Raw genomic sequence first — 23,164 nt, 5'->3', positions numbered from 1 at the left:
TATTTTTCAACTGCAATCAGCTTTCAACACCATCATGTCCTCAGTGCTGGTCACCAATCTTCAAAACCTGGACTTCTGTACTCCTCTGCAACAGAATCCTTGACTTCCTAATTACAAGACCACAGTCAGTATGGATTGGAGCCTGAAGATGAGCACCTAGTGGTACAGAAACAGATTCTTCCCTTCTGCCATTAAATTTCTGAATGGACAATGAACCAAAGACAATGCCTCACTTTTGTTTCTTTTGAACTAATTTATTTATCTTTTAAAAAATGTAATCTATACCAATTTTGCACCCTTAATGCTACCACCGAACAATGAATTTTGTGACATGCTTATCACAATAAATTCTGATTGGTCATTTATGTGGACTCTGAGGAACTTGGTGCTCTCTACTCTCTCCACTACTGAGCTATTAAAGTTCCTCAGTCCTCCTGAAGTCCACAATCATCTCCTTTGCCTTGGGCACATTGAGATTCAGGTTGTAATTCTCACACCATTTCACAAGATTTTCCACCTCTGTAGTGTGACTCAACATTGTTGTAGATAAGGCTAACTACCACCTCAAAACACCACTAAAGGACCAGAAAATAACCTCTAAACACCTTTGTGTAATGCTTACAAAATGCACTGCGAGTCCTTGCCCAAGTGACTAATCTCTTTGGCTTGGCTTCGCAGACGAAGATTTATGGAGGGGGTAAAAAGTCCACGTCAGCTGCAGGCTCGTTTGTGGCTGACAAGTCCGATGCGGGACAGGCAGACACGGTTGCAGCGGTTGCAGGGGAAAATTGGTTGGTTGGGGTTGGGTGTTGGGTTTTTCCTCCTTTGCCTTTTGTCAGTGAGTGACTAATACAGATACCCTAAAGAGCCTCTACTACCAAGGACAATATCAGGAGCACAGGAATACCACCATATGCAAGGCTCCCCTCCAAATTACAGACTATTCTGATCTTGCAATTGTATCTCCAATCCTTCTTGGTCGTTAGGGGAAATTCATAGCATTTTGAGAGTTATATCATCAGAAGAATTACAACAATTCAACAAAGTGTCCTATCATTTTGTCAAGGATAACTACTAGGGTATTTTCAGGGATATACACATCCTGAGAAGTGAAAGTATGTTTATTTAGCATTTTACAATCCTGCACAAACAAGTAACACCTTTTCTTAACTCTCCCAGTTCACCATTGTTCAGTAAATGGGGTCCATATCAGAATGATCAGATTTGACAATAACTTCCTGAGGCAAGTTTAATAAGTGTAGTTTCAGAAGCTGCTAGCATGTGCTCCTTGTGGTTATGAGCCAATTATTCTTAGTTTCAATAAACCCATATACTCTAATTAGGTATTTTTTTAAATAATGCAACAGATTTATTGGGTAACACAACACAGCCTAATGCATTTAATTAACTGATACCTGTTAAGATCAGCATGTGCTAGCTTTTAAAGTAAATAATAATATCTAGGAATCAAGTGAGATATATCCAATAAAATATGCAAAGCTAAATGAGAAAATAAGTTAGGATAGGGGCACAAATTATCTGCAATTAGTTGATTCAGCAAAAAGACTGAAGACTGAGCATGCTGCAAGAAAAGGTGATAATATTCACTTGAGTAGGAAGATTTCCCAATGAGAATTCTTGACCCTAATTGTGACAAATATTTACTAACAAGTCTGCTATTCAGAGAGCCTGGTGAATTAAAAAGAGGCCACAGCATAAAATGTGTGTTGCTTTCCTGAATCCAATGAAATGGGTGCAAGTTAATTGCACACCCAAAGCATGTTTTCCAGCACTAGCCAGTTTTACAAACTTCCAATTCTAGGAAATACAGGAAGGATAAATAAATCAAAGATTATTTTCAACAAATATAGTTTTTTTGTTTCTGTATACATATATGTAGAGTTTTCCTTATGAATTATTTTATTTTCATTTAAATCATATTTTTATTTCACATTTAGAACTATGGAGTTTAGTGGAGTTTTTACAGTTGTGATGAAAACAAATGATAAGCACAGACATGGACTTTTCTCATCAAATTAATTTCTTTACCTGAGGCCAATGAGAATGACAATAAACTTGTTCTCGTAACATCTGATCTTTCCTTGAATTTTTCCACCTACACATTGCATTTCTCAAAGATAAGAATTCGCGAATCTCTGCAAATATTACATACAGCATTTCCCCAATGCAGAAAATACTCAATGGTAAAAGCTTTAAGTCCTAGAAAAACATATTACTTAGTTATTAAATGCATAGTAACAATGATATTGATTATTTAGTACACAAATAGAGAAAAATATACATTTTAACAGCATTTCCTTTTTATTTATCAGCAATATTTTAGAAACAGTTAAAGTATTTTGAAATATCCATTCTTGCACTAAACAAAACTGAGCTATAGAAAACACAGGTAATTATGGCCAAATGTGAAGGGATTTTACTGGTGACAAACTCCCAGAGAGGTGAGGCAACCAGCAACATGAGGTTGATCATGTGAGAAATTACCAGTGGCTGAGTGGTGGATTAATGCAAGGAATGATAATTAACATTTTAAAGAAAAATTAAAACAAATCAGGAGCATGGAGGGGGGGGGGGGGATAGGATTCTACCCAATAGCCCCTGTACAGGTTTAATTGCCTATAGAATGGGACCGATGGCAGTTTTGTTTTCCTTGGGCGATCTGAATTCACCACGGTGGTACTCACATTCAGCAGCCAAACATTGAGGGTACTAAAGAAAAGTCAGATCAGAGCAGGCACCAGAGTGGGAGATCATCCCCTTTTCTAGAAAGAGCTTTGAAGAGAACCCTAAGAAGGAAAACCACAGCAGCAGACCAGATCAGCTCAGGCCAATCCATAGAAATGTGCCTGGAGAGGCTTCTGTTAATCCCACTGAGTCGCTATACAGAGTGAAAGCAGCTAAATGTGGCTATACTGGTAGGCTCCATCTCAGGGCTCAGACGCTAAAAGAGCTTCATGCTAGAACATAGAACAGAGAACACTACAGCACAATACAACCCCTTGATGTTGGGTCGACCTATACATTCCTACCTAAACAAAATCTAAACCGTTCCTACCTCATAACCCTCTATTTTTCTTTCATACATGTGCTTGTTTAAGAGTCTCTTAAATGACCCTAATGTTTCAGCCTCCACCACCTCCACTGGCAAGACATTCCAGGTACCCACAACTCTGCATAAGGAGCACCCCTAAAGTCGCCCCTAAACTTTCCTCCCTTCACTTTGTATGGCTGTCCTCTGGTGTTTGCTATTTCCAGCCTGGCAAAAAGGCTCTGGCTTTTCTATGCCTGCAGCAGGTTGCTGGTAGATAGGTTTTGGGAACCAGAAACTGGGTTCAGGATTCATGAAGGTGTAATGGCGAGCAGATGTCCTGAAAGGTTTTGGTTACTGATTGCTTCCTAATGGAACCCCCAAGGATCCAGGACAGGCAATTTAGAACTTGGGTTCACCAATGAAGAACAGGCCCTGTGGCCACGAAGATTATAGGGGCACCAGAGATGCTGACTGGAGCAGTTGGCATGATCTGCAGCCCCTCTGTTGCCAAAGGGACTATATTTTGTTTCTTTTTCTTGTTTTAATAATGGTGCAGGATTACTTGGAGACTATTTATCTTTGCATGGCAAACAAAGGAAAGATTTTTTTGTGCATTTTGTGTGCATGACAACAAATAGAATCTAATCTCATTAGTGGCAAAAAGTGGTGGGGACTTGGGTACAGAATAGCCATGACCAAAGCATACTAATTGTTTTGGGCTTTGTGACACTGGCAAGCAGTACACTTCCAGCTAGTAATCAGATTACACTTAATATCTATCTGGAAGACATCAATATTACTTAGTTGAAAAATGTCTGAATATTCACAAACTAATCTTTTATTATAGCAAATAAAAGTAAAGGCAGAGAGAGACACAGAGCTGGAGGAAAGGACGCATAGGGATAAATGGGGATGCGAGGTTAATGAAAACATGAGAAGTCGATGTTAATGCCATCTGGTTGGAGGATGCCCAGGTAGAATACAAGATGTTGTTCCCAAATTTGCAGGTGGCCTCAGGCTGGCAGTACATGAGACCATGGACAGACATGTCGGGAAAGGTGGAGAATTGAAATGGATGGCCACTGGGAGATCTTCGCTATTGTGGTGGACAGAGCTGAGGTGTTCAACGAATCTAGCTCTGTCTCTCTTTCTTTTTCCCCTCTGTCTCCTTTCCTCCAGATCTGCAATTGCAGAGCCAACCCACCCCTCACTACCCAATAATCAATTCTCTCCTTCATCCAATTAACACCTTTTGTCTGTTGATCTGTAATCCTACCCCCTCCTTTTCTTTCCTTTCTCCCAACCTTTTAATTCAGGCACCTGCCTGGTTTATACTTGCACCTTGAAGAAGGGCTTAGGATTGAAACAAGAGTTATATATCTTTACCTCCCATGGATGCTGCAAGACCTGCTGAGTTCCTCCAATATTTCTGAGTTTTTATCTCAGTGAATACAGACTTTTGTGTTTCCCCTATGACATTATAAGTTCATTTCTACATTGTTATTTTCTTTGTTGTAATAAAGCACTCTATCTGGTCAAAATTATTCATTTAAATATGGAATAAATATTGGAAATTATGTTGCTGGCTTAATAGTAAATTAAGTTATTTGGGCATCTGTTCTTACACATGTATGAATTTGGTTTTTCAATATTTAGATGATAATCTACCTTGGATAAATTATAATTTATCTCCAACTTGTGCAAAATCAATAACAGAGACCAACTTGAGATGAAAATTAAATCCATTATGATCAACAATAGGTTTGTTTTACTGTGAAAACAAAAAATACGTTTTTATTTTCTTCCCAGATATTAACCATAAGATATTGAATGCTGTTCATGTAAAAGCTCTACAAATAAAAAATTTGCTGGCATTAATCATCCAAAAATCTGCAACTTTATGATTCATTAGTATCCTGTAGAAATGTAATAAATTTGCCACTTGGCATACAGGAGAAGAACACAGCAATTCAATATCCTCAAACAAGGTGACATTTATGAATTTTATTTAATCTTTAGATATAACCTGTCTGCTTCTGCTTCAGAGTGATAGAAAACATTAAAGCATCAACACAGAGCAATAATTAGGCAAATTTAGATAGAGATTATCTCCTCAATGCAATCTGTTCAAGCAAAAACAAAGTTCAAAAAAGCATTATTTCTGCATGGATTTCTATCATCTATTTATTTTTCATCCTTCATATTCTAAATCTATCTTGTATTTATGTTCCAATATTTTGAACCTCAGTTACTGGAAGCTATTTACATTTCTAAGCATTTTATAATTTTAAATATCTCTCACAAAACAGTCCAACTTTCAAGTCTTTTTTATGTATTTTCCTTCATACCAGGTCATCTTCTAATAAATCTGCATAGTACCATCCCTTTTGCCTTAATATTGAGCATGCAATACATTTTTTTTATTTTCATTGTGAGGGCAATTATTTAGCAGACTTATATTTTATAGAATACAGACCATCCCGGGTAAAAAAAAGGTACAATTTTTACAGATTGTTAATTTTTGTCCCCAAGTCAGAAAATACACAAAAATTATTTGATTATGATAACCGTACTGCCACAGTGTTGAAATGAATGACATCAAAAGCACACAAGACAGATAAGAAACAATGACTTAAGTGGAGAGAGAGAAATAATACCTTGGGAGCTCTCTGATTGTAGGGAAGAACATAGGTTGACCATTCATAACCAGAGATAGCCTATATACCCGATTTTCAATCTTTATTGATATCATCAGATGGGTTGTATAAAAGGAATAAAATTTGCTCTATCAAGATACCACAGTGGAAGTGATAAATATTTGTTTGGATCTGGAATTGTGTATAGAATTTCAATATGCACAAGGTTTAAAATGGACCCATGATTATGACCTACTTGTGATACATATACAAAAACTCCCAGCTCTCTCAGCACAACAGCATGCTGCAGTTTTTCACCATTTGAGTTATACTGAAGTCCGATTAACTAATTTTCCTTCCAAAGTGGATGACATCACATTTATTGTACTCCATCTACCACCATGTTCACTAACTTAATCTATAAAGACCTCTCTGTAAACTCAGTGTCTTCCACACAATTTTATTTTCAATTTGATTTAGTGCCATCAGCAAACTTAGATATGCCACACTTGGTTCTTTCCTCTTAAGGTTGTAAAACTATTGGAGAAGATTCTTAGAGATAGAATTTATGAGCATTTAGAGAAGCATAGTCTTCTCAGGGATAGTCAACATGACTTTATGAGGGGCAGGTCATGCCTCACTAGTTTAATTGAGTTTGTCAAAGAGGTGACAAAAGAAATTGGTGGAGGTAAGGCAGTGGATGTGGTGTATACAGATATTAGTAAAGCAGCTAACAAGGTCTTCCATGGTAGGCTCATTCAGAAAGTCGCGAGGCATCGGATCAATTAATGCCCGGTTGCCCTGTCAATGGCTTCAGTTACTGCATTCTCAGAAACTACTGAGGCAGGAATAAGGCACTTGAGGAGGCGTATATTAAACCTGTCAAAATAGCATGGCATTCATAAACATACCTTAATCACACCTGGTAGCAAAACCTTCTCAAATGCAATGCCTTAATTGGCTGCTTTGAATCAGAATGATTGTGGACTTCAGGAGGAAGTCAGGAGAACGAACACGAACCGCTCTTTATCGAGGGTTCAGCAATGAAGAGAGTCAAGAACATAAAATTTCTGGGTTTCAACATCTCCGAGAATCTGTCCTGGAGTCTCCATGTCAATGTAATCATGAAGAAGACTCGCCAACAGCTATTCTTTGTGAGGAGTTTGAGGAGATTAGGTTTGTCACTGAAGACTTGAAAACTTCTACAGGTGTACTGTGGACAGCATTTTGGCTGGACGCATTGCTGTCTGGTACAGAAGTCCCAAAGCTCAGGACAAGAAAAATCTCCAGAGGGCTGTTAACTCCGCCTGCCACATCACAGGCACCAGTCTTCACTCCATCTAGAACATCTACAAGAGACAGTGTCTTAAGAAAGCAGCCTCTATCCTCAAGAACCCCTACCAACCAGTCCATGCTCTCTTCACTCTGCTACCATCAGGAGAAAGGTACAGGAGCTTGAAGACAAGCACTCAGCAGCACAAGGAGAGTTTATTTCCCTCTACCATCAGATTTCTGAATGAACAATGAACCACAGACACTGTCTTACTTTGACTTTTTCTTGCACTTTTTTTCTATTTTGTAAGGTTGTTACTATCAATGTTTGCACTGTGACGCTGCTGCAAAACAATAAATCTCGTGACATATTCATGACAATAAATTCTAATCAGAAGGTGAGTGGAGGAAAGTTTAGGGGAGAAGTCAGAAGTTTTTTAAAAAGAAACAGAGCAGTGGGTGCCTGCAATATATTGCTAAAGGTGGTGGACAGTGCGATAATAACATTTACAAGGGTCTTAGATAGGCACATGCATGTAAGAAAAATACAGTTATGGGAGTGAGGTAGAGAAGGCTTACATTGCTGTGGAGATTTCTATGGGTTGGCATAACATCATGGGATGAAAGGCCTTTACTCTGCTGTAATGTTTTAATGTTCTAAATAATTTATGTATATAGTGAATTTAATCCCTGCAGCACTAACCACTGTTAACTAATACTCTATTCATGCTAATACATTACCCCCAACTCTGCACATCCTTATCCAGGTCTTCTTGTGTGGCATAGTCAAAGACTTCAGGTGCATGGGAACATTACCACCCGAAGGTCACAGGGTAGAAATTTTGGACCACTCTTCCCAATAGGACCATGGGAGTATCTTCACCAGAAAAAGTCTGAAATGTTTCAATAAAGTGACTCTCTATCACCTTTTCAAGGGAAATTAGGAATGCACAAATAAATACTGGTCTTGCCAGTGATGCCCAGCTTAATTCAACAAATAAAAGAAAAAGAAAATATATTTAAAAAATATGTTTCAGGATTATTTTTCAAGTTGGAATGAGATAAATTGTGGGTATCACAAGAAATGGAAATGTTGGAAATTGAAATCTATATATAAGTGACTCAAATATATTGTATTCAAGTTTGTACAGGGATACAGGCAAATATTAAGGAGTGCCCTCCATAATGTTTGGGAGAAAGACACTTTTTTTCTTTATTTGCCCCTGTGCTCTACAGTTTTACATTTGTAATCAAACAATTCACATGATTAAAGTTTGAAACGTACCAGGGGTGTAAATTGGGTGGTATGGACTCATGAGCTGAAATGGCTCATTACCATGCTGTGTGTCTAAATTTAAAAAAAATTAAAAATGCACATTCCAGATTTTATTCAAGAGTATTAGTGTACATTTTGGTTTGACCACGTGAAATTACAGAACTTTTTGTATATAGTCCCCTCATTTCAGGGCACCATAATTGAGGACATTGTATATTAATCATATATTAGTCATGTTTAGTACTTGTTGCTTTTCTTGCTTGCAATGACTGCGTGAAAGTCTGTGATTCATAACCCTTTTCACATTGGCTAACCTGTAAATTTGCCATTCTAAAAACCGGTTAAAGAAGCTAGTTTTGCTGTTCACACTGGACCACTGTTAACTGGTTCTCTGTGTCCTTTCCCACTCACCAGGCATCCCCGAGGAGAGAGGCACCTATCCTCCACCAGTGACATCTGAGCGATGCATCAAGCAATAACAGTCCTGCCCTCCGTGCGCATGTGTATTTCATCCCCACTGAGACTTTCCCAGTCTTTATAAATTGTGTGTCTGTGTTTTATTGCCCCTACCACTTTCCCATGGTCCTTTATAAATTTATAAGGGTTTATACAAGTTGGCAGGACAACAGGGGCTGAAGGGCTCATACTGTGCTGTACATAATGCTTAATTATGTTATAATTAGGCATGATTAATTTTGTTTAAATACAAGATCATAATACATTGATCAGGATTTAGTAAATTGAATACCTTCTTTTTAATCTTTTGCTTCCTTCATGTTTCTGCACTCATGCAAAATACCATCAACACTTCACTACTTTGTACCTGGATAGGCCATGTCACTTTCACACTGGGCTAATCGACACAAAGGCATCAGATGACCCCAAGGATGATGCCCCCTACCTAGGCAGTCCAAGGCTGGGATGATTTGATGCCTGCATGCTGATTTGCAAGTGTTCACACTGGCCCTTTAACCAGTATATTCTCCATTAATTACTAAGATAAGGTGCCAGTATGAAAGGGTCTATAGACATCACCAGGTGCTGCGTATCTTCTCTGGTGATCCTCTACCAGGCCTCTACTGCAGCCATCTTCTGCTTCTGCTTGTTTTGGAGGCTTGTCCCTTAAGTTTTCCCTTCAGCTCATGGAAGGCATGCTCAATTGGATTTATCTATTCAAGAATTTTCCAGTTTTTCGCTTTGAAAAACTCCTTTGTTGCTTCAGCAGTATATTTAGGATCACTGTCGTGCTGTAGGGTGAAGTGTGTTGTGAGCCCAGAGGACTGCAAAAAACAGCAGTAACAGAAATTCACAAAGACAATGGTTACTTAAACCAAAGTTGCTTTTAATTTTCTTCAAACATAATAATATCAATATTTAACTTATTACTATTAACTTAACCCCCTTCTAATTTTAAGCACACATGTACGTAATGTATACGTGTTCAAGAAAGTTCTTTATTTCACTGTCCAAGTTCACTGGTATCAGGCAATTTTTATACTGTGCACAGAATGTAACATTTATGATCTACACCAGGTTCTGGTACTTTAAATAGTTATCGCAAAGGAAGGTCTTTGTTGGTGTCAGAGAGAGAGAGAGAGAGAGATTCATTGTTCATTGGACACACACACACACACACAAACTGATTTCCTTCAATCTGCCACTTCAGAGTCTTGATTATCTCTTCTTTCAGGATACCACAGAGTTCTTCTTTTTCCCCTATTTCAGGAGAAACACATTAACCAGCCACTTTCTCTTGTAACTGACTACAAGGGTTGAGAATAGGCTGAACTCAGAACTCAAATCCCGTCTTCAAATGGGGTCTTAAAGTAGGAGTCATTGAAGATAAGTGCACCCGTGGCAGCCAGACATACCCAGGCCATAACACCTGCACCACCATGTTTTAAAGATGAGGTGGTATGTTTTGGATTTTGGGCAGTTCCTTTACACCTCCACACTTTACTCTTGCCATCACTCTGATACAGGTTAATCTTGCTCTCATCTTTCCACAAGACCTTCTTCCAGAATTCTGCAGGCTCTTTTAAATACTTCTTGGCAAACTGTAATCTGGCCATCCTGTTTCTGGCAAACTAGTGGTTTGCATCTTGCAGTGCAGCCTTTATATTTCTTTTTATGAAGTCTTCTGCAGAGAGTAGTCATTAGCCCCTTTAAATTGCAGCACCTGGTCACCCTGCTGGGACCCAAGTGCAGTTACTGGGGCAAAGGCACTGGAAGCACCTTTTAAATTGCAAGGGGATGGACCTATAAGGGGGATCCCGCCCTCGCAATGATGCGTCACACAGTCACCGGAAGTACTGCTGGTTGATCAGATGCTGGCTGCCTGGTGACACACGCACACAAGTGCTGACGTCACTAGAATAAGCAGGATTTCCATTTTTCTGTTGAAATTGCCTGTCGATGAGACTTAGGTAAGTTTAACTGGGTTCCCTAACGACCTCTAAGGAAGGTCAGGGACCCGGTTGGGTTCAGACAGGGTTGACCATGTCAGACCCTTTCTAACTGCCACATAACTGGGGCACTAACTGGGAAAATTGCTCAGTTAACCCCATTTTACATGGCAGTTTAAAAGGCCCTAATGACACATCCACACCTGCCTCCTGAAGAATGTTTCTGATCTGTTGAATGGGTGTTTGGGGATTTTTATTCATTATGATGAAAAATCTTTTGTCATCAGCAGTGGAGGTTTTCCCTGTCCTACCAGTCCCTTTGTGATAACTGAGCTCCCCAGTACACCCTTTAGAACAATAGAAAAGTACAACACAGTAAACAGGCCATTTGGCCTTTCTTGTCTGTGCTGAAACATCATTCCTCTAGCCCCACTGACCTGCACCCATTCTATAACCATCCAGACCACTCCCACCCATGTATCTACCCAATTTATTCTTAAAGGTAAGCCCGCATTTACCACATCAGATGGCAGCTCGTTCCAAGCTCCCATTACTCTCTGACTGAAGAAGATCCCCCCAATGTTCCCCCTAAACCTTTCACCCTAAAGCCATGTCCTCTCGTATTTATCTCTTCCAATTTAAGTGGAAAGAGCCTACTCCTGTTTACTCTGTCTATTCCTCTCATAATTTTGTAAACTATCAAATCTCCCCTCATTCTTCTACACTCTAAGGTATAAAGTCCCAACCTATTTAATCTTCCCCTGTAGCTCAACCCCTGAAGACCCTGCGAGATCGTAGTAAATCTTTCCTGCACTCTTTCAATCCTACTGATATTCTTCCTATAGTTTTGCGACCAGAACTACACATAATTCTCCAAATTTGGCCTCACTAATATCTTACAAAACCTCACCATAACATCCCAACTCCTGTACTCAATACTTTAATTTATTAAGTCCAAGATGCCAAAACCTTTCTTTATAACTCTGTCTACATGTGACGTTACTTTCAGGGAATTATGTATTCTGTATTCCCAGATCCCTTTTTTCCTTCGCACTTCTCAGTGATGTATGTCCTTCCTTGGTTAGTCCTTCCAAAATGCAACATCTCACACTCATCTACATTAGATTCCATTTGCTAGTTTCTGGCCCATTTTTCCAATTGGTCCAGATCCCTCTGCAAGCCTTCTTCACTGTCCAAAATGCCTCCAATCTGTGTCATCTGCGAACATGCTGATCTAATTTACCATATTAATATCCAGATCATTGATATAGACAACATACAAAAATGGTCCCAACACCAATCCCTGAGGCATACTACTAATCACAGGCCTCTACTCTGAGAAGAAATCATCCACTACCACTCTCTGTCTTCTCCCATTCAGCCAATTTCAAATCCATTTTACAACCTCTAAATGGATACCTAGTATCTGAACTTTTGGAAATAACCTCCCATGTGGAACCTTGTCAATAGCCCTACTAAAGTCCATGTAGACAACATCCACAAACTTTCCTTCATCTACTTTCTTGGTACCTCCTCAAAAAAACTCTATAAGATTTGTTAAACACGACCTACCATGCACAAATCATGCTGACTATCTTTAATCAGCCCTTGGCTGTCCAAATACTTGTATATCCCATCTCTCATCTCTCAGAACACCCTTCAATAATTTGCCCACTACTGACGTCAGGCTCACTGGCCTATAATTTTTTGGTTTACTTTTGGAGCCTTTTTTAAACAATGGAACAAGATGAGGTACCCTCTAATCCTCTGGCAACTCACCCATAGCTAAGGACATTTTAAATATTTCTGCCAGAGCCCCTGTAATTTTTACACTAATCTCCATCAAGGTCTGAGGGAATATCATGTCAGGCACAGGGGATTTATCTACCTTTATACACTGTAAGGCAACAAGCACCTCCTCCTCTTTAATCTCTATATGTTCCATGCTACTACTGCTTATTTCCCTTCCTTCCTTATATACTATGCCACTTTCCTGAATAAATACTGATGCAAAAAAAAACTGTTTAAGATCTCCCCTATCTCGTTAGGCTCCACACATAGATGACCACTCTGATCTTCTAGGGGTCCAATTTTGTCCATTACCATCCTTTTACTCTTAACATATTTGTAGAAACTCTTTGGGGTTGTCTTCACATTATCTGCCAAAGCAATCTCATGTATTCTTTTTGCCTTCCTGATTTCTTTCTTAAGTATTCTCTTACATTTTCTATACTCTTTTAGTTCCTCATTTGCTCCTTGTTGCTTATATACCTCTCTCTTCCTCTTTACCAGATTGCCAATATCCCTTGAAAACCAAAGCTCCCTATTGCTGTTAACTTTGTTTTTAATCCTGACAGGATCATGCAAACATTTCACTCTCAAAATTTCACCTTTGAAGGCCTTCCACTAACTGAACACATTCTTGCCAGACAACAACAAAAATGGATTCCCAATCCACTCTTCCTAGATCTATTCTCATTTCCACAAAATTGGCCTTTCTCCAACTCAACTACCAGATCTATCCTTATCCATAATTAACTTGAAACTAATGACATTATGGTCACTGGACCCAAAATATTTATCTACACATAATTATGTCACTTGACCTAATAGGAGATCAAGTATTGTATCCTCTCTCATTGGTACCACTCACTATATATTGATTTAGAAAATTTTCCTGAACACATTTGACAAACTCCAAGCCATTAAAGACTTTCCAAACAGTTGATTTTGGCAATCCTAAAGTTTAGGTGATGTTTTATTCTTGTTTCTCAGCCTCATAATGGCTTCTTTGCCTTTAATTGGCACAAGTTAGTCCAGCGTGAACATCGAGCCGGAACACTGTATAACCCTGTATGGCTCCTTGTACGGTCGCTGCAGAGGTGCCGTGTTCAGGCCCCACCGAATGAAAATGAACTCCACGGAAAGCAGGGACGTGAGTTGGGTGGGTGCCATGTCTGGGCGGCAGTGGGGGTTCGAACAAGTCCAAGCGTGTCCTGAGTCTGTCAACTACAGACTCCAAAGGTGATCAAAAGCTTAGAAGCAAGCCTAGCTCTCTTATACCTACACCAATGAAGCAGCTAAACACACATGAGTAATTACAAACACTTGTGAAGCCAAATGTCCCAAACATTATAGTGCCTGAAATGGGGAACTATGTATAAAAGGTGCTGCAATTTCCACATGATGTGGAAAAACACTGTAGGTATATTTAGCTGACTGGACACACCCCTTTGGCTGACTCTACCTGTGGTTCTTCCCACAGACTCCTGAATAAAGGTGATCATTCAACAGCCCCCTTCCCAGTTCAGGACAGTCGACCAGCATGCATGTGCCTCCATTTTATTCCTAGTAAAAGCCTATTAATTTTACATAACTTCTAGTCTTTTGGAGTTATTGATGGTGTGTAGTGGCTGCTACACTGCTCCTGCAATAACACATACAACCAGACGGGTTGAGCTCAGTGAGAAGTCTAGACTAGTTTATTGCAAGCTGCTGGGCTGCACTTATACTCCCAGCCCGGACCTGGGTGAGAACCACGCTGGAGGGCACTGACGTCACCCGGGCATCACGTGGTCCCCAAGCACAGGTTTCTGAGCCCCGAGCTGGAAGGAAGGGAAACCCCCAACAGTGCCATTTTGGCCGGCTGCCCCACCGTGTGGCTTACAAGTGGGACCGGTTCGCCTGCCTTGTGGTGAGCTGCCACACAGCCACCCACAGAACCGGCGCCAATGTCCTTTTTTGCCGGGTGGCCTCGCTTCTTGGGCTGGGCAACGACCATCTCGGTGGGATCGAGGTGCGCTGGCTTCAGCCTGTCCATGGTAAACAGCTCATGCCTGTCGCCCAAGTCCAGCGTGAACATCGAGCCGGAACACTGTATAACCCTGTATGGCTCCTTGTACGGTCGCTGCAGAGGTGCCGTGTTCAGGCCCCACCCAACGAAAATGAACTCCACGGAAAGCAGGAACGTGAGTTGGGTGGGTGCCATGTCTGGGCGGCAGTGGGGGTTCGAACAAGTCCAAGCGTGTCCTGAGGTGAGGAAGTAGTTCATGCGGTGACCGCTGGGGTTTGTGAGGTGCATTGACGAACTCACCAGGTAGTGCCAGTGAGGCAACGTAGACCAGCTCAGCTGATGACACCTGCAGATCTTCCTTGGGAGTGGAGTGGATGCCCAGGAGCACCCAAGGCAGTTCACCATCCAGTTGGGACCGGTGAAGTGGGCCATGAGCGCCAACTTAAGGTGGCGGTGCAGATGTTCAACCAGTCCATTGGCCTGCGGGTGGTAGGCCGTGGTGCAATGTAGCTGTATCCCCAACCTGTTGGCGAGCTGTGCCCAGAGCGCAGATGTGAACTGGGTGCCTTGATCGCTGGTGAGGTGAGCCAGGACGCTGAACCAGCGACTCAACCATTAAACAGGTAACGGTTGCCCTGGGAAACTGGTAAGGGCCCGACAACGTCCACGTGAATGTGGCTGAACCGTTCCCGATATGCTCGAACTCCTGTACGGGCGCCCTGGTGTGCCTGTGCACCTTGGACGTCTGGCAATGGGTGCATGCTCTGGCCCAGCCCATGATCTGCTTCCGCAGCCCATGCCATACAAACCGTTCTGCCACCATCCGGACTGTGGACCTGATGGACGGATGTGAAAAGTCGTGGACCTTCTTGCGCCACTGCTGGGGAAACCACTGGCCGCACAGGATGGTGCCTTCACCGCTCAGAGTTGGGAGGTCTCGGAACCGCAGGCTGGTGATGGCGGACTTGAAGGCCCTTGTCTCCTCATCAGCTTCCTGGAAACAGGCGAGCTGGTCGAAGTTGAGGCCGGGTCTCAGCGCACTGATGGCCGGTCGCAAGAGTGCATCGGCAACCAGATTGTCCTTCCCCACCTTTTGCCGAATGTCAGTGGTAAACTCTGACATGAAGGAGAGGTGACGCTGCTGGCGGGCCGACCAGGGATCCTTTGCCATCGCGAGCGCCTGGGTGAGGGGTTTGTGGTCTGTGAAAATGGTAAAAGTCCTCCCCTCCAAAAAATAGCGGAAATGCTGCACTCCCAGGTACATGCCACGTAACTCGTGGTCGAAGGCACTATACTTGCATTTTGGTGGGCGAAGCAGGCGGCTGAAGAATGCCAGTGGTTTTCAATGTCCATTCACCTGCTGCTCCAGGATGGCACTGATGCCTGTGGCAGAGGCATCGACAGAGAGTGCCATATGCAGGTTGGTGTGCAGGTGGGCAAGCATGGCGGCCTTCGCCAGGGCATTCTTAGTGGCCTCAAATGCGCTGCAGGCTTCGGGGTTCCAAGCAAGCGTCTTGTGCTTGGCTGCATGATGCGCGCAGTTCCTGGGATGAAGTGGCTGTAAAAGTTGACCATACCCGCGAACTCCTGCAGCCCCTTGAGGCTGTCCGGCTGTGGGAACTCCCTAATAGTGGCGACCTTCGCAGCGGCGGGCATGGCTCCTTCGGCCGTGATGGTATGGGCCAGGAACTGCATGGACTCCTTCCTGAACTGGCACTTGGCTGGGTTGATGGTAAGGCCGAAGTTGGTCAGCCGGGAGAAAAGGGCACGCAGGTGGGACTTGTGTTGCACCCGGTCCTTGCTGGCGACGAGGATGTCATCCAAATAAATAAAGACAAAATCCAGCTCCCTGCCCACAGAGTCCATGAGGTGCTAGAAGGTCTGAGTGGCGTTCTTGAGCATGCACAGGAATTCGAACAAACCAAAGGGGGTGATGATGGCTGTCTTGGGTATGTCCTCAGGGTGCATCGGGATCTGGTGATATCCATGCACCAGGTCAACCTTGGAGAAGACCCTCACGCCGTGCAGGTTGGCCGTAAAGTCCTGGATGTGAGGGATGGGGTAACGGTCAGGAAGGGTTGCCTCATTGATCCGGCGATAGTCTCCGCAGGGACGCCAGCCGCCGGAATCTTTCGGGACCAGGTGGAGCGGTGAGGCCCACAGGCTGTCGGACCGCCAAATGATCCCTAGCTCCAACAGGTGTGAAAACTCCTCCTTTGCTGCCTGGAGCTTGTCAGGAAGGAGCCGGCGTGCCTTGGCGTGAACCGGTGGGTCCTGGGTGGGGATGTGGTGGAACACCCTATGGTGCGGCGAGGCAGTGGAGAACTGTGGCTTGAGGAGTGTTTCTGGGAACTCGTCCAGGATTCACTAGAACTCGTCTCTGGGCAAGCTGATCGTGGCCATCTGTGGTTGCTCTGAGAGGGAGGTGTCGAGGCGAATGGCCTGGAAGGTATGGGTGTCTACCAGGCGCCTACCTTGAATGTCCACCAGAAGCCCATGTGCCAGGAGGAAGTCTGCACCCAGGATGGGAGTTGGGAAGGATGAGACGGTGAACCTCCATGCGAAATTCCGTTGGCCGATCTGGAAGTGGACCGTCTTGTCTCCATATGTCTGGATTGCCATTGCATTGGCCGCACAGAGGGGAGGTCCAAGAGGTCGGTTCCTGGACTCGACGGCCGTGACCGGGATGATGCTGATTTGGGCTCCAGTATCAATGAGGAACTGCTGGCCACTGACTGAGTCGTTGGCCATTTGCCGCAGCCTTTAACAGCAGCCGGCCTGGTCGTTTCCCTGGAATGAGCAGGACTGATGACACTTCCGAGCCTTGGCTCCCGAGCACTGGTGGTAGAAGCAGAGGCCTGGAGTGGATGCTCTGGCCTTGGTTATGCTCTTGGGGGCCCCTGCAGGGGTCAGGTGCTCAACTGCAGCGCTAGGGGCGGGCTTGGCATGGACGTGCCCATGCCTCGTGATCTGCTGGACCACTGAGCCCTCCAGAAATCGTGTGAGCCATAGCTCTTGGCTCTTCTGGGCGACCTTCCTCGGGTTGGTGAAGCTCTCCTGGACTAGCAGTGGCCGGATGTCCCCGGGCATTTGGTCGACAAAGATACACTCGAAGAGTGAGCAATTCGTGTGCTCACCCATGAGCGCGTGCATCTCATCCATCCGCTCCATCAGGGACCTGTCCCCCAGGGTGTCAAGGTGCAGCATCCAAGCGGCACGCTGGTGTCTGGATAGTCTGAGGGACCCGGTAAGCACTCGCTTGATGGTCTCGTATTTGTCCTCGGTGAGTGGGTGCTGAACAAGGTGCAGCACGCGTCTGGTGGTGGCCTGGTCCAGGGCAGCGACCACATGGTAGAATTTGGTCATGTCGGACAAAATGTGGCGGAGGTGAAACTGAGCCTCCGGGTGGCCAAACCAGGTCTCCGGCTCCTGAACCCAGAATTCAGGCAGTTTCATGGCTATAGCGCTGATCCCAGGCTTGCTCATGATGGGTTCAAAGATGTTTGAACCAGTCAGGGTCACCAATTGTAGTGGCAGCTACACTGCTCCTGCAATAACACACACACACACACACACACAAACACACCAGACGGGTTGAGCACAGTGAGCAGACTGGTTTATTGCAGGCTGCTGGGCGCACATACTCCCAGCCCGGACCTGGCTGAGAACCACGCTGGAGGGCGCTGACGTCACCAGGGCATCACGTGGTCCCCCAGCACAGGTTTCTGAGCCCCGTGCTGGAAGGAAGGTGCCATTTTGGCCGGCTGCCCCGCCACGTGGCTTACAAGCAGGGCCGGTTCGCTTGCCTTGTGGTGAGTTGCCACAGACTCCCTCCTTGGCCAAAAAAAATCTGGAATTTTCTATATGTCTCATGTAAAAGTCGATCCTAGTCTCTCACCTCAGCCCCATGTGCCTGCCAAAAGAAAAGATCTGGAGGTCTTGATGACTCGGTCACAAACTGACGCCTTTGCCACCTGCCTGCCCATTGGAGCTCCCAATACTCTAACGCAGACTGCCTCGGCTCTGGCTGCCCATCAGAATTCCAAAAGCCTCCAGTAACTAAGATACTTACTGTAGTCCTGATCTTTTCTGTAGCAGTATGCGTGTTTTGTTGTAGAGACTCTGTATTATTACTTTAAATCATTATGTTTTTGTTCTTTATTTGTTTAGAGATCATTTGGACTTCTGCTACTGATATGATATTTTGGATTCTAGTGAGAATTTCAGCCCCTCAAAAATAGTATCCATGCAATAGTCAACCCCATGAATTTAACATTAAAAATTATCTCGAAATTTGACTTTTACACAAATGTATACGGTACTTGCAGACACTGAAATCAAACAGATGCTGGATAAATGGAAATTACTGCTAAGTTCTGCTAACATTCTGTGATAAATCAGAATAAAGTGGAATGTTGCTCCCAGCAATACCTGAGTCACATTATCACATTGATTTCTTAGAATTTTCTTATTAAAATAATAAATTCCACATTTTATTAATTAGCTTGCATATTACTCACAGTCCATAGCTTTTCCATTTTAAATCAATCAATTTTTTCAGTACAGGGTGTTCCACAACAGCAAAACACTTATTTATCAGCACAACCTCCAGCTTTGTAGAAGAGCAGCAAAGGAAATACACAATTATTAATTTAATAGTGACACATTAAAAATAATAGCTTGATTGCACTTTTTGTGGTGGAATTCTTGCAATATTGATGCATTTATAAAAAAGACTACATAATCTTGAGTATAAATTGCACCGAGAATAATTTGAGATTCAATGACCTTTTCCACTATTTTTTACATGATTAAGTCATGCAAACAGATACAGATTTCATGTGCAAAGCTGGTTATTCCTGCAGGAATTAATCACCATTGATAATTGTAAAGAGCATATTGGACCAGAGAGACCTGAGGTGTAAATACGATGAATTTTCAAGTAAGGAAAGAGTACAAAAGGCAGGAAAGTTATGCTAAACCTTCAGAGTTCAGATGGATGAGTACATTCAATTCTGACTCACCACAATGTGTCATTATTTTACTATGGGTAAGAAGAGATGTATTAGAATCTACTTACAAAAAAGTTTTGAAAAATATGTTTATAAAGTGGACAGACAGAAATTATTCCAATGGAAGAAAGTTTAATAATCAAAAGGTTCAGCTTTAAAGTATACTAATTGGAAATGAACTAGCAACAGTATAGTGTTATAGCTGTTATGATCTGGAATGCATTACCTGAAAGAACAATAGATTCAATAGCAGCTTTCTGAAGTTAACTGAATATCTACTTAAAATGTATTCATTGGCAGGGTAACTAAGAAAATGAATGTCTTTAATGAAGTTTACAGAAAACTGTAATGGGCACTGGGTCAAATGCCTCCACCTGCAGACTGAGTGCCTTGCTAGGCCACTTCAGTGGCTATTAAATAACAAATAACTCTGGAGGGTCTGGAATCACACAAGCCAGACCAGATAAGAAGAGGCTTCCTCCCCAATCTGGTATTTAATGTGGCCATCATTACCAAGATTGTTTTTTTTCCCAATTTCCAGATTATTAATTCATTTTAAATTTCACAGGATTTAAAATTGTAGTGTTAATCCAAGCCTCCAGTTTATGAGGATGGTAATTTAATAGAAATAGAGGAGCAAATGTTTAAAAAGGGCTCCAGGTATAGGCCCAGCAATTATAGGCCAGTAAGTTTGATGTCAGTGGTCAGTAAACTAATGGAAAGTATTCTTAGAGATGATATGTTTAAGTATCTAGAGAGGCAGGGACTAATCAGGGACATGGGTTTGTGCGGGCAAGGTCATGTTTGACAAATATTGTTGAATTTTTTTAAGGAGGTGACAAGGAAGGTTGTTGAGGGTAGTGCAGTAGATGTAGTCTTTATGGATTTCAGTAAGGCCTTTGATAAGGTTCCACATGGGAGGTTGGTAAAGAAGGTTCAGGCGCTAGGTATTAATGTTGAGATAGTCAGATGGGTTCAACGGTGGCTAGCTGGAAGATGCCAGAGAGTCATGGTGGATAACTGTCTGTCAGGTTATTGGAGGCCAGTGATGAGCAGTGTGCCTCAGGGATTGATGTTGGGTCCCTTGTTGTTTGTCATTTACATTAATGATTTGGATGATGGAGTGGTAAATTGGCTTAGTAAATATGCGGACAATACAAAAATAGGGGGAGTTGTGGTTAGTGAAGATGGTTTTCAGAGACTGCAGAAGGATTTGGATGGCTTAGAAGAGTGGGATGAATGATGGCAGATGGAGTTTAATACTGATAAGTGTGAGGTGCTTAATTTTGGGAAGAATAATCAAAACAGATATATGCAGTGAAGGGGAGGGCATTTAGGAATGTAGAGGAACAAAGAGATCTTGGAATAACAGTTCATCGTTTTTTGAAAGTGGAATCTCTTCAGGATAGAATGGTAAAGAAGGCATTTGGTATGCTGGCCTTTATAAATCAAAGCATAGAATATAGGAGTTGGGAAGTGATGTTGAGACTATTCAAGGCATTGGTGAGGCCAAATTTGTAATACTATGTGCAGTTCTGGTCCCCAAATTATAGGAAGGATATCAATAACATAGATAGGGTACAGAGAAGTTTACTAAAATGTAGCCTGGTTTGCAATATCTAGAACACAAAGAAAGACTGATTAGATTGGGCCTTTATTCATTGGAGAGTAGAAGGTTGTGGGGGGGGGGGGGGGGGAAGGTTTGATAGAGGCATTCAAAATTATGAGGGGGTTGATAGAGTAGATGTGAATAGGCTCTTCCCCTTGAGGGTAGGTGAGATGAAAACTAGGGGTCATGAGTTAAGGGTTAGTGGCAAAAGTTTAGAAGTAACATGAGAGGGAGCTTCTTCACTCAGAGAGTGGTGCTGAGTGGAATGACCTTCTGGAAGAGCTGGTCGCAGTAAGGTCAATTTTGCCATTTAAGAAAAATTTGGATAGGTGCATGGATGTGAGGGGATTGAAGGGTTATGAGCAGGATGCAAGTAAGTGGGACTATAGGAGATCACTTAAATCAGTACGGACTAGAGTGGCCAAGATGGCCTGTTTCCGTACTGTAATTTTTATATGGTTATATCTGCTATGTCAAATATTGGAAAGTAAAACTCCTTTGGTACGTGTAAAAATAAACTTTTTAATCAATTTTTCTGCACTTTCTTTGCCAAGCATTTATATCTTTAAAAGTTATATATATTTGTATGAAAGAAAATCATTACCGTTAAATATACCTATTCGAAAATAATGTGTAAACTGAGAAATGTTAGCAAGAATATAGTAAGGTATTAAGTAAAAATTGGCTAAGTTAAGAAAAATACTAACTTACCAGGGTCTTGTCATATACTCTTTTATTATCTTGAAAATAAATGGAAAGTCATTAAAAAAAGATTTCAACAAAAAATGTGAACATACTTCAGTCAATGCTGCATTAGCTAAATTCAGTTGGAGCACAAGTAATTCAGTGACAAAAGCTTCGGTTTCATTCCAAAACTAGAGAAAATAAACATCAAAAATTCCAGTAAGAGCACAAAGTTTGTCCTGTATTATCTCAGATGTTCAGACAACATGTTTTTACCAAGGCCACATCCCTGTGTGAACGATGCAAAATCTCCCAGGGCATTTAAATTGAACAGAAAATAATTTCCTTGACATAACCATGATATTTCCTCCAGGCCTAAATGATAGAGAAAAAAAAAGATTTAAGGATATGTTCAAACTTTCCTTGCAGAATTACTTTATTTCCATTGATTCCTGAGAACCTTTGACCTATGAATGCTCAAAATAAAGAAGGGACATTCAAGACAGTATTGATTATTTCAAGACCATGTACTGAGAGCACACAAGCCTTGCAAAAGCAACTGAACTACTGATCTTTACCAGCATTTCAGGGGCATATCTATGAAAAAAATTCTGGTTTCCTCATCTCTCAGCTCAGAACTCACAAAACTACAGTGAGAGAGAGACACAGGATACTGCAGATGCTGGAATCTAGAGCAAAAAAAAAACCTGTGGAGGAACTCAGCAGGTCAAGCAACATTTGTGGAGGCAGAAGGATGCTTAATCTTCCACATTGTGATGATAAGGATTAACACAAAAACTCATTAGGATTTCTTCCATTTCCAGGACATCTGCTCTCACCCCTTCCCCCACCTCCCTGTAATGAATAGAGGTAAGGGTTCATTTAGTCCTCATCTTTCATTCCACATCCACCACTAGGATCTACAGCTGGATTCCATCGCCCTCTCTTCCTGCCCTTTCTGTTTTTCACAGAGACCACCCAATATTTGGACATGATAGTGGAAGATATCATTTCAAGGTACTCCATCCCGAGGACCTAAGAAGCATATATATCTAGCCAATTATGAAACATCAGTGCAGAAAGTGGCTATGAATATCAACTCCATATTATAAATAGACCTGGATTTACGCTAAGCAACAGTTATTGTATAATTTTAAAAGGCCACTACATTTACAAATGGACTTAAGTAGTGCGATATCTTCGAATGAGAAAACAATTAATTCTTTAAATGATCAGCAAACTGGCTGACGTAAAAGAAATACTCACCTACATCAGAAGTAGGTGTTAAGTATTTTAGGTAATAGTGCTGTTTCTTTCCTGTTTCATCAATAATGTGCAGCTGGTCTAATGCATATTTTGCCTAAAATTTAAATTAAAATGACTAGATTTTCATGAACATTCTTGCATTTATGCAAATAGATATTC

The 23,164-nt window shown here is 42.2% G+C and overlaps 1 protein-coding gene across 1 annotated transcript in view; it reads right to left on the bottom strand.

Moving 5' to 3' along the window:
- LOC138742137 (uncharacterized) overlaps positions 1 to 23,164 on the bottom strand; it is a 145,498-nt gene that overhangs the window by 83,040 nt on the left and 39,294 nt on the right. The window contains exons 8-12 of the mRNA XM_069896320.1: positions 23,006 to 23,099; positions 21,767 to 21,795; positions 18,955 to 19,046; positions 4,721 to 4,823; positions 2,050 to 2,220 (exon numbers count right to left, since the gene is read on the bottom strand). Of these exons, the coding sequence (XP_069752421.1) occupies positions 2,050 to 2,220; positions 4,721 to 4,823; positions 18,955 to 19,046; positions 21,767 to 21,795; positions 23,006 to 23,099 (489 nt within the window). The remainder of the gene's footprint in view (positions 1 to 2,049; positions 2,221 to 4,720; positions 4,824 to 18,954; positions 19,047 to 21,766; positions 21,796 to 23,005; positions 23,100 to 23,164) is intronic.

The sequence above is a fragment of the Narcine bancroftii genome, chromosome 8 (assembly GCF_036971445.1).
Source record: "Narcine bancroftii isolate sNarBan1 chromosome 8, sNarBan1.hap1, whole genome shotgun sequence".
NCBI classification, from domain to species: domain Eukaryota; kingdom Metazoa; phylum Chordata; class Chondrichthyes; order Torpediniformes; family Narcinidae; genus Narcine; species Narcine bancroftii.
The sequence above is the reverse complement of the archived record's forward strand: the minus strand, read 5'-3'. Positions and strand labels throughout refer to the sequence as shown.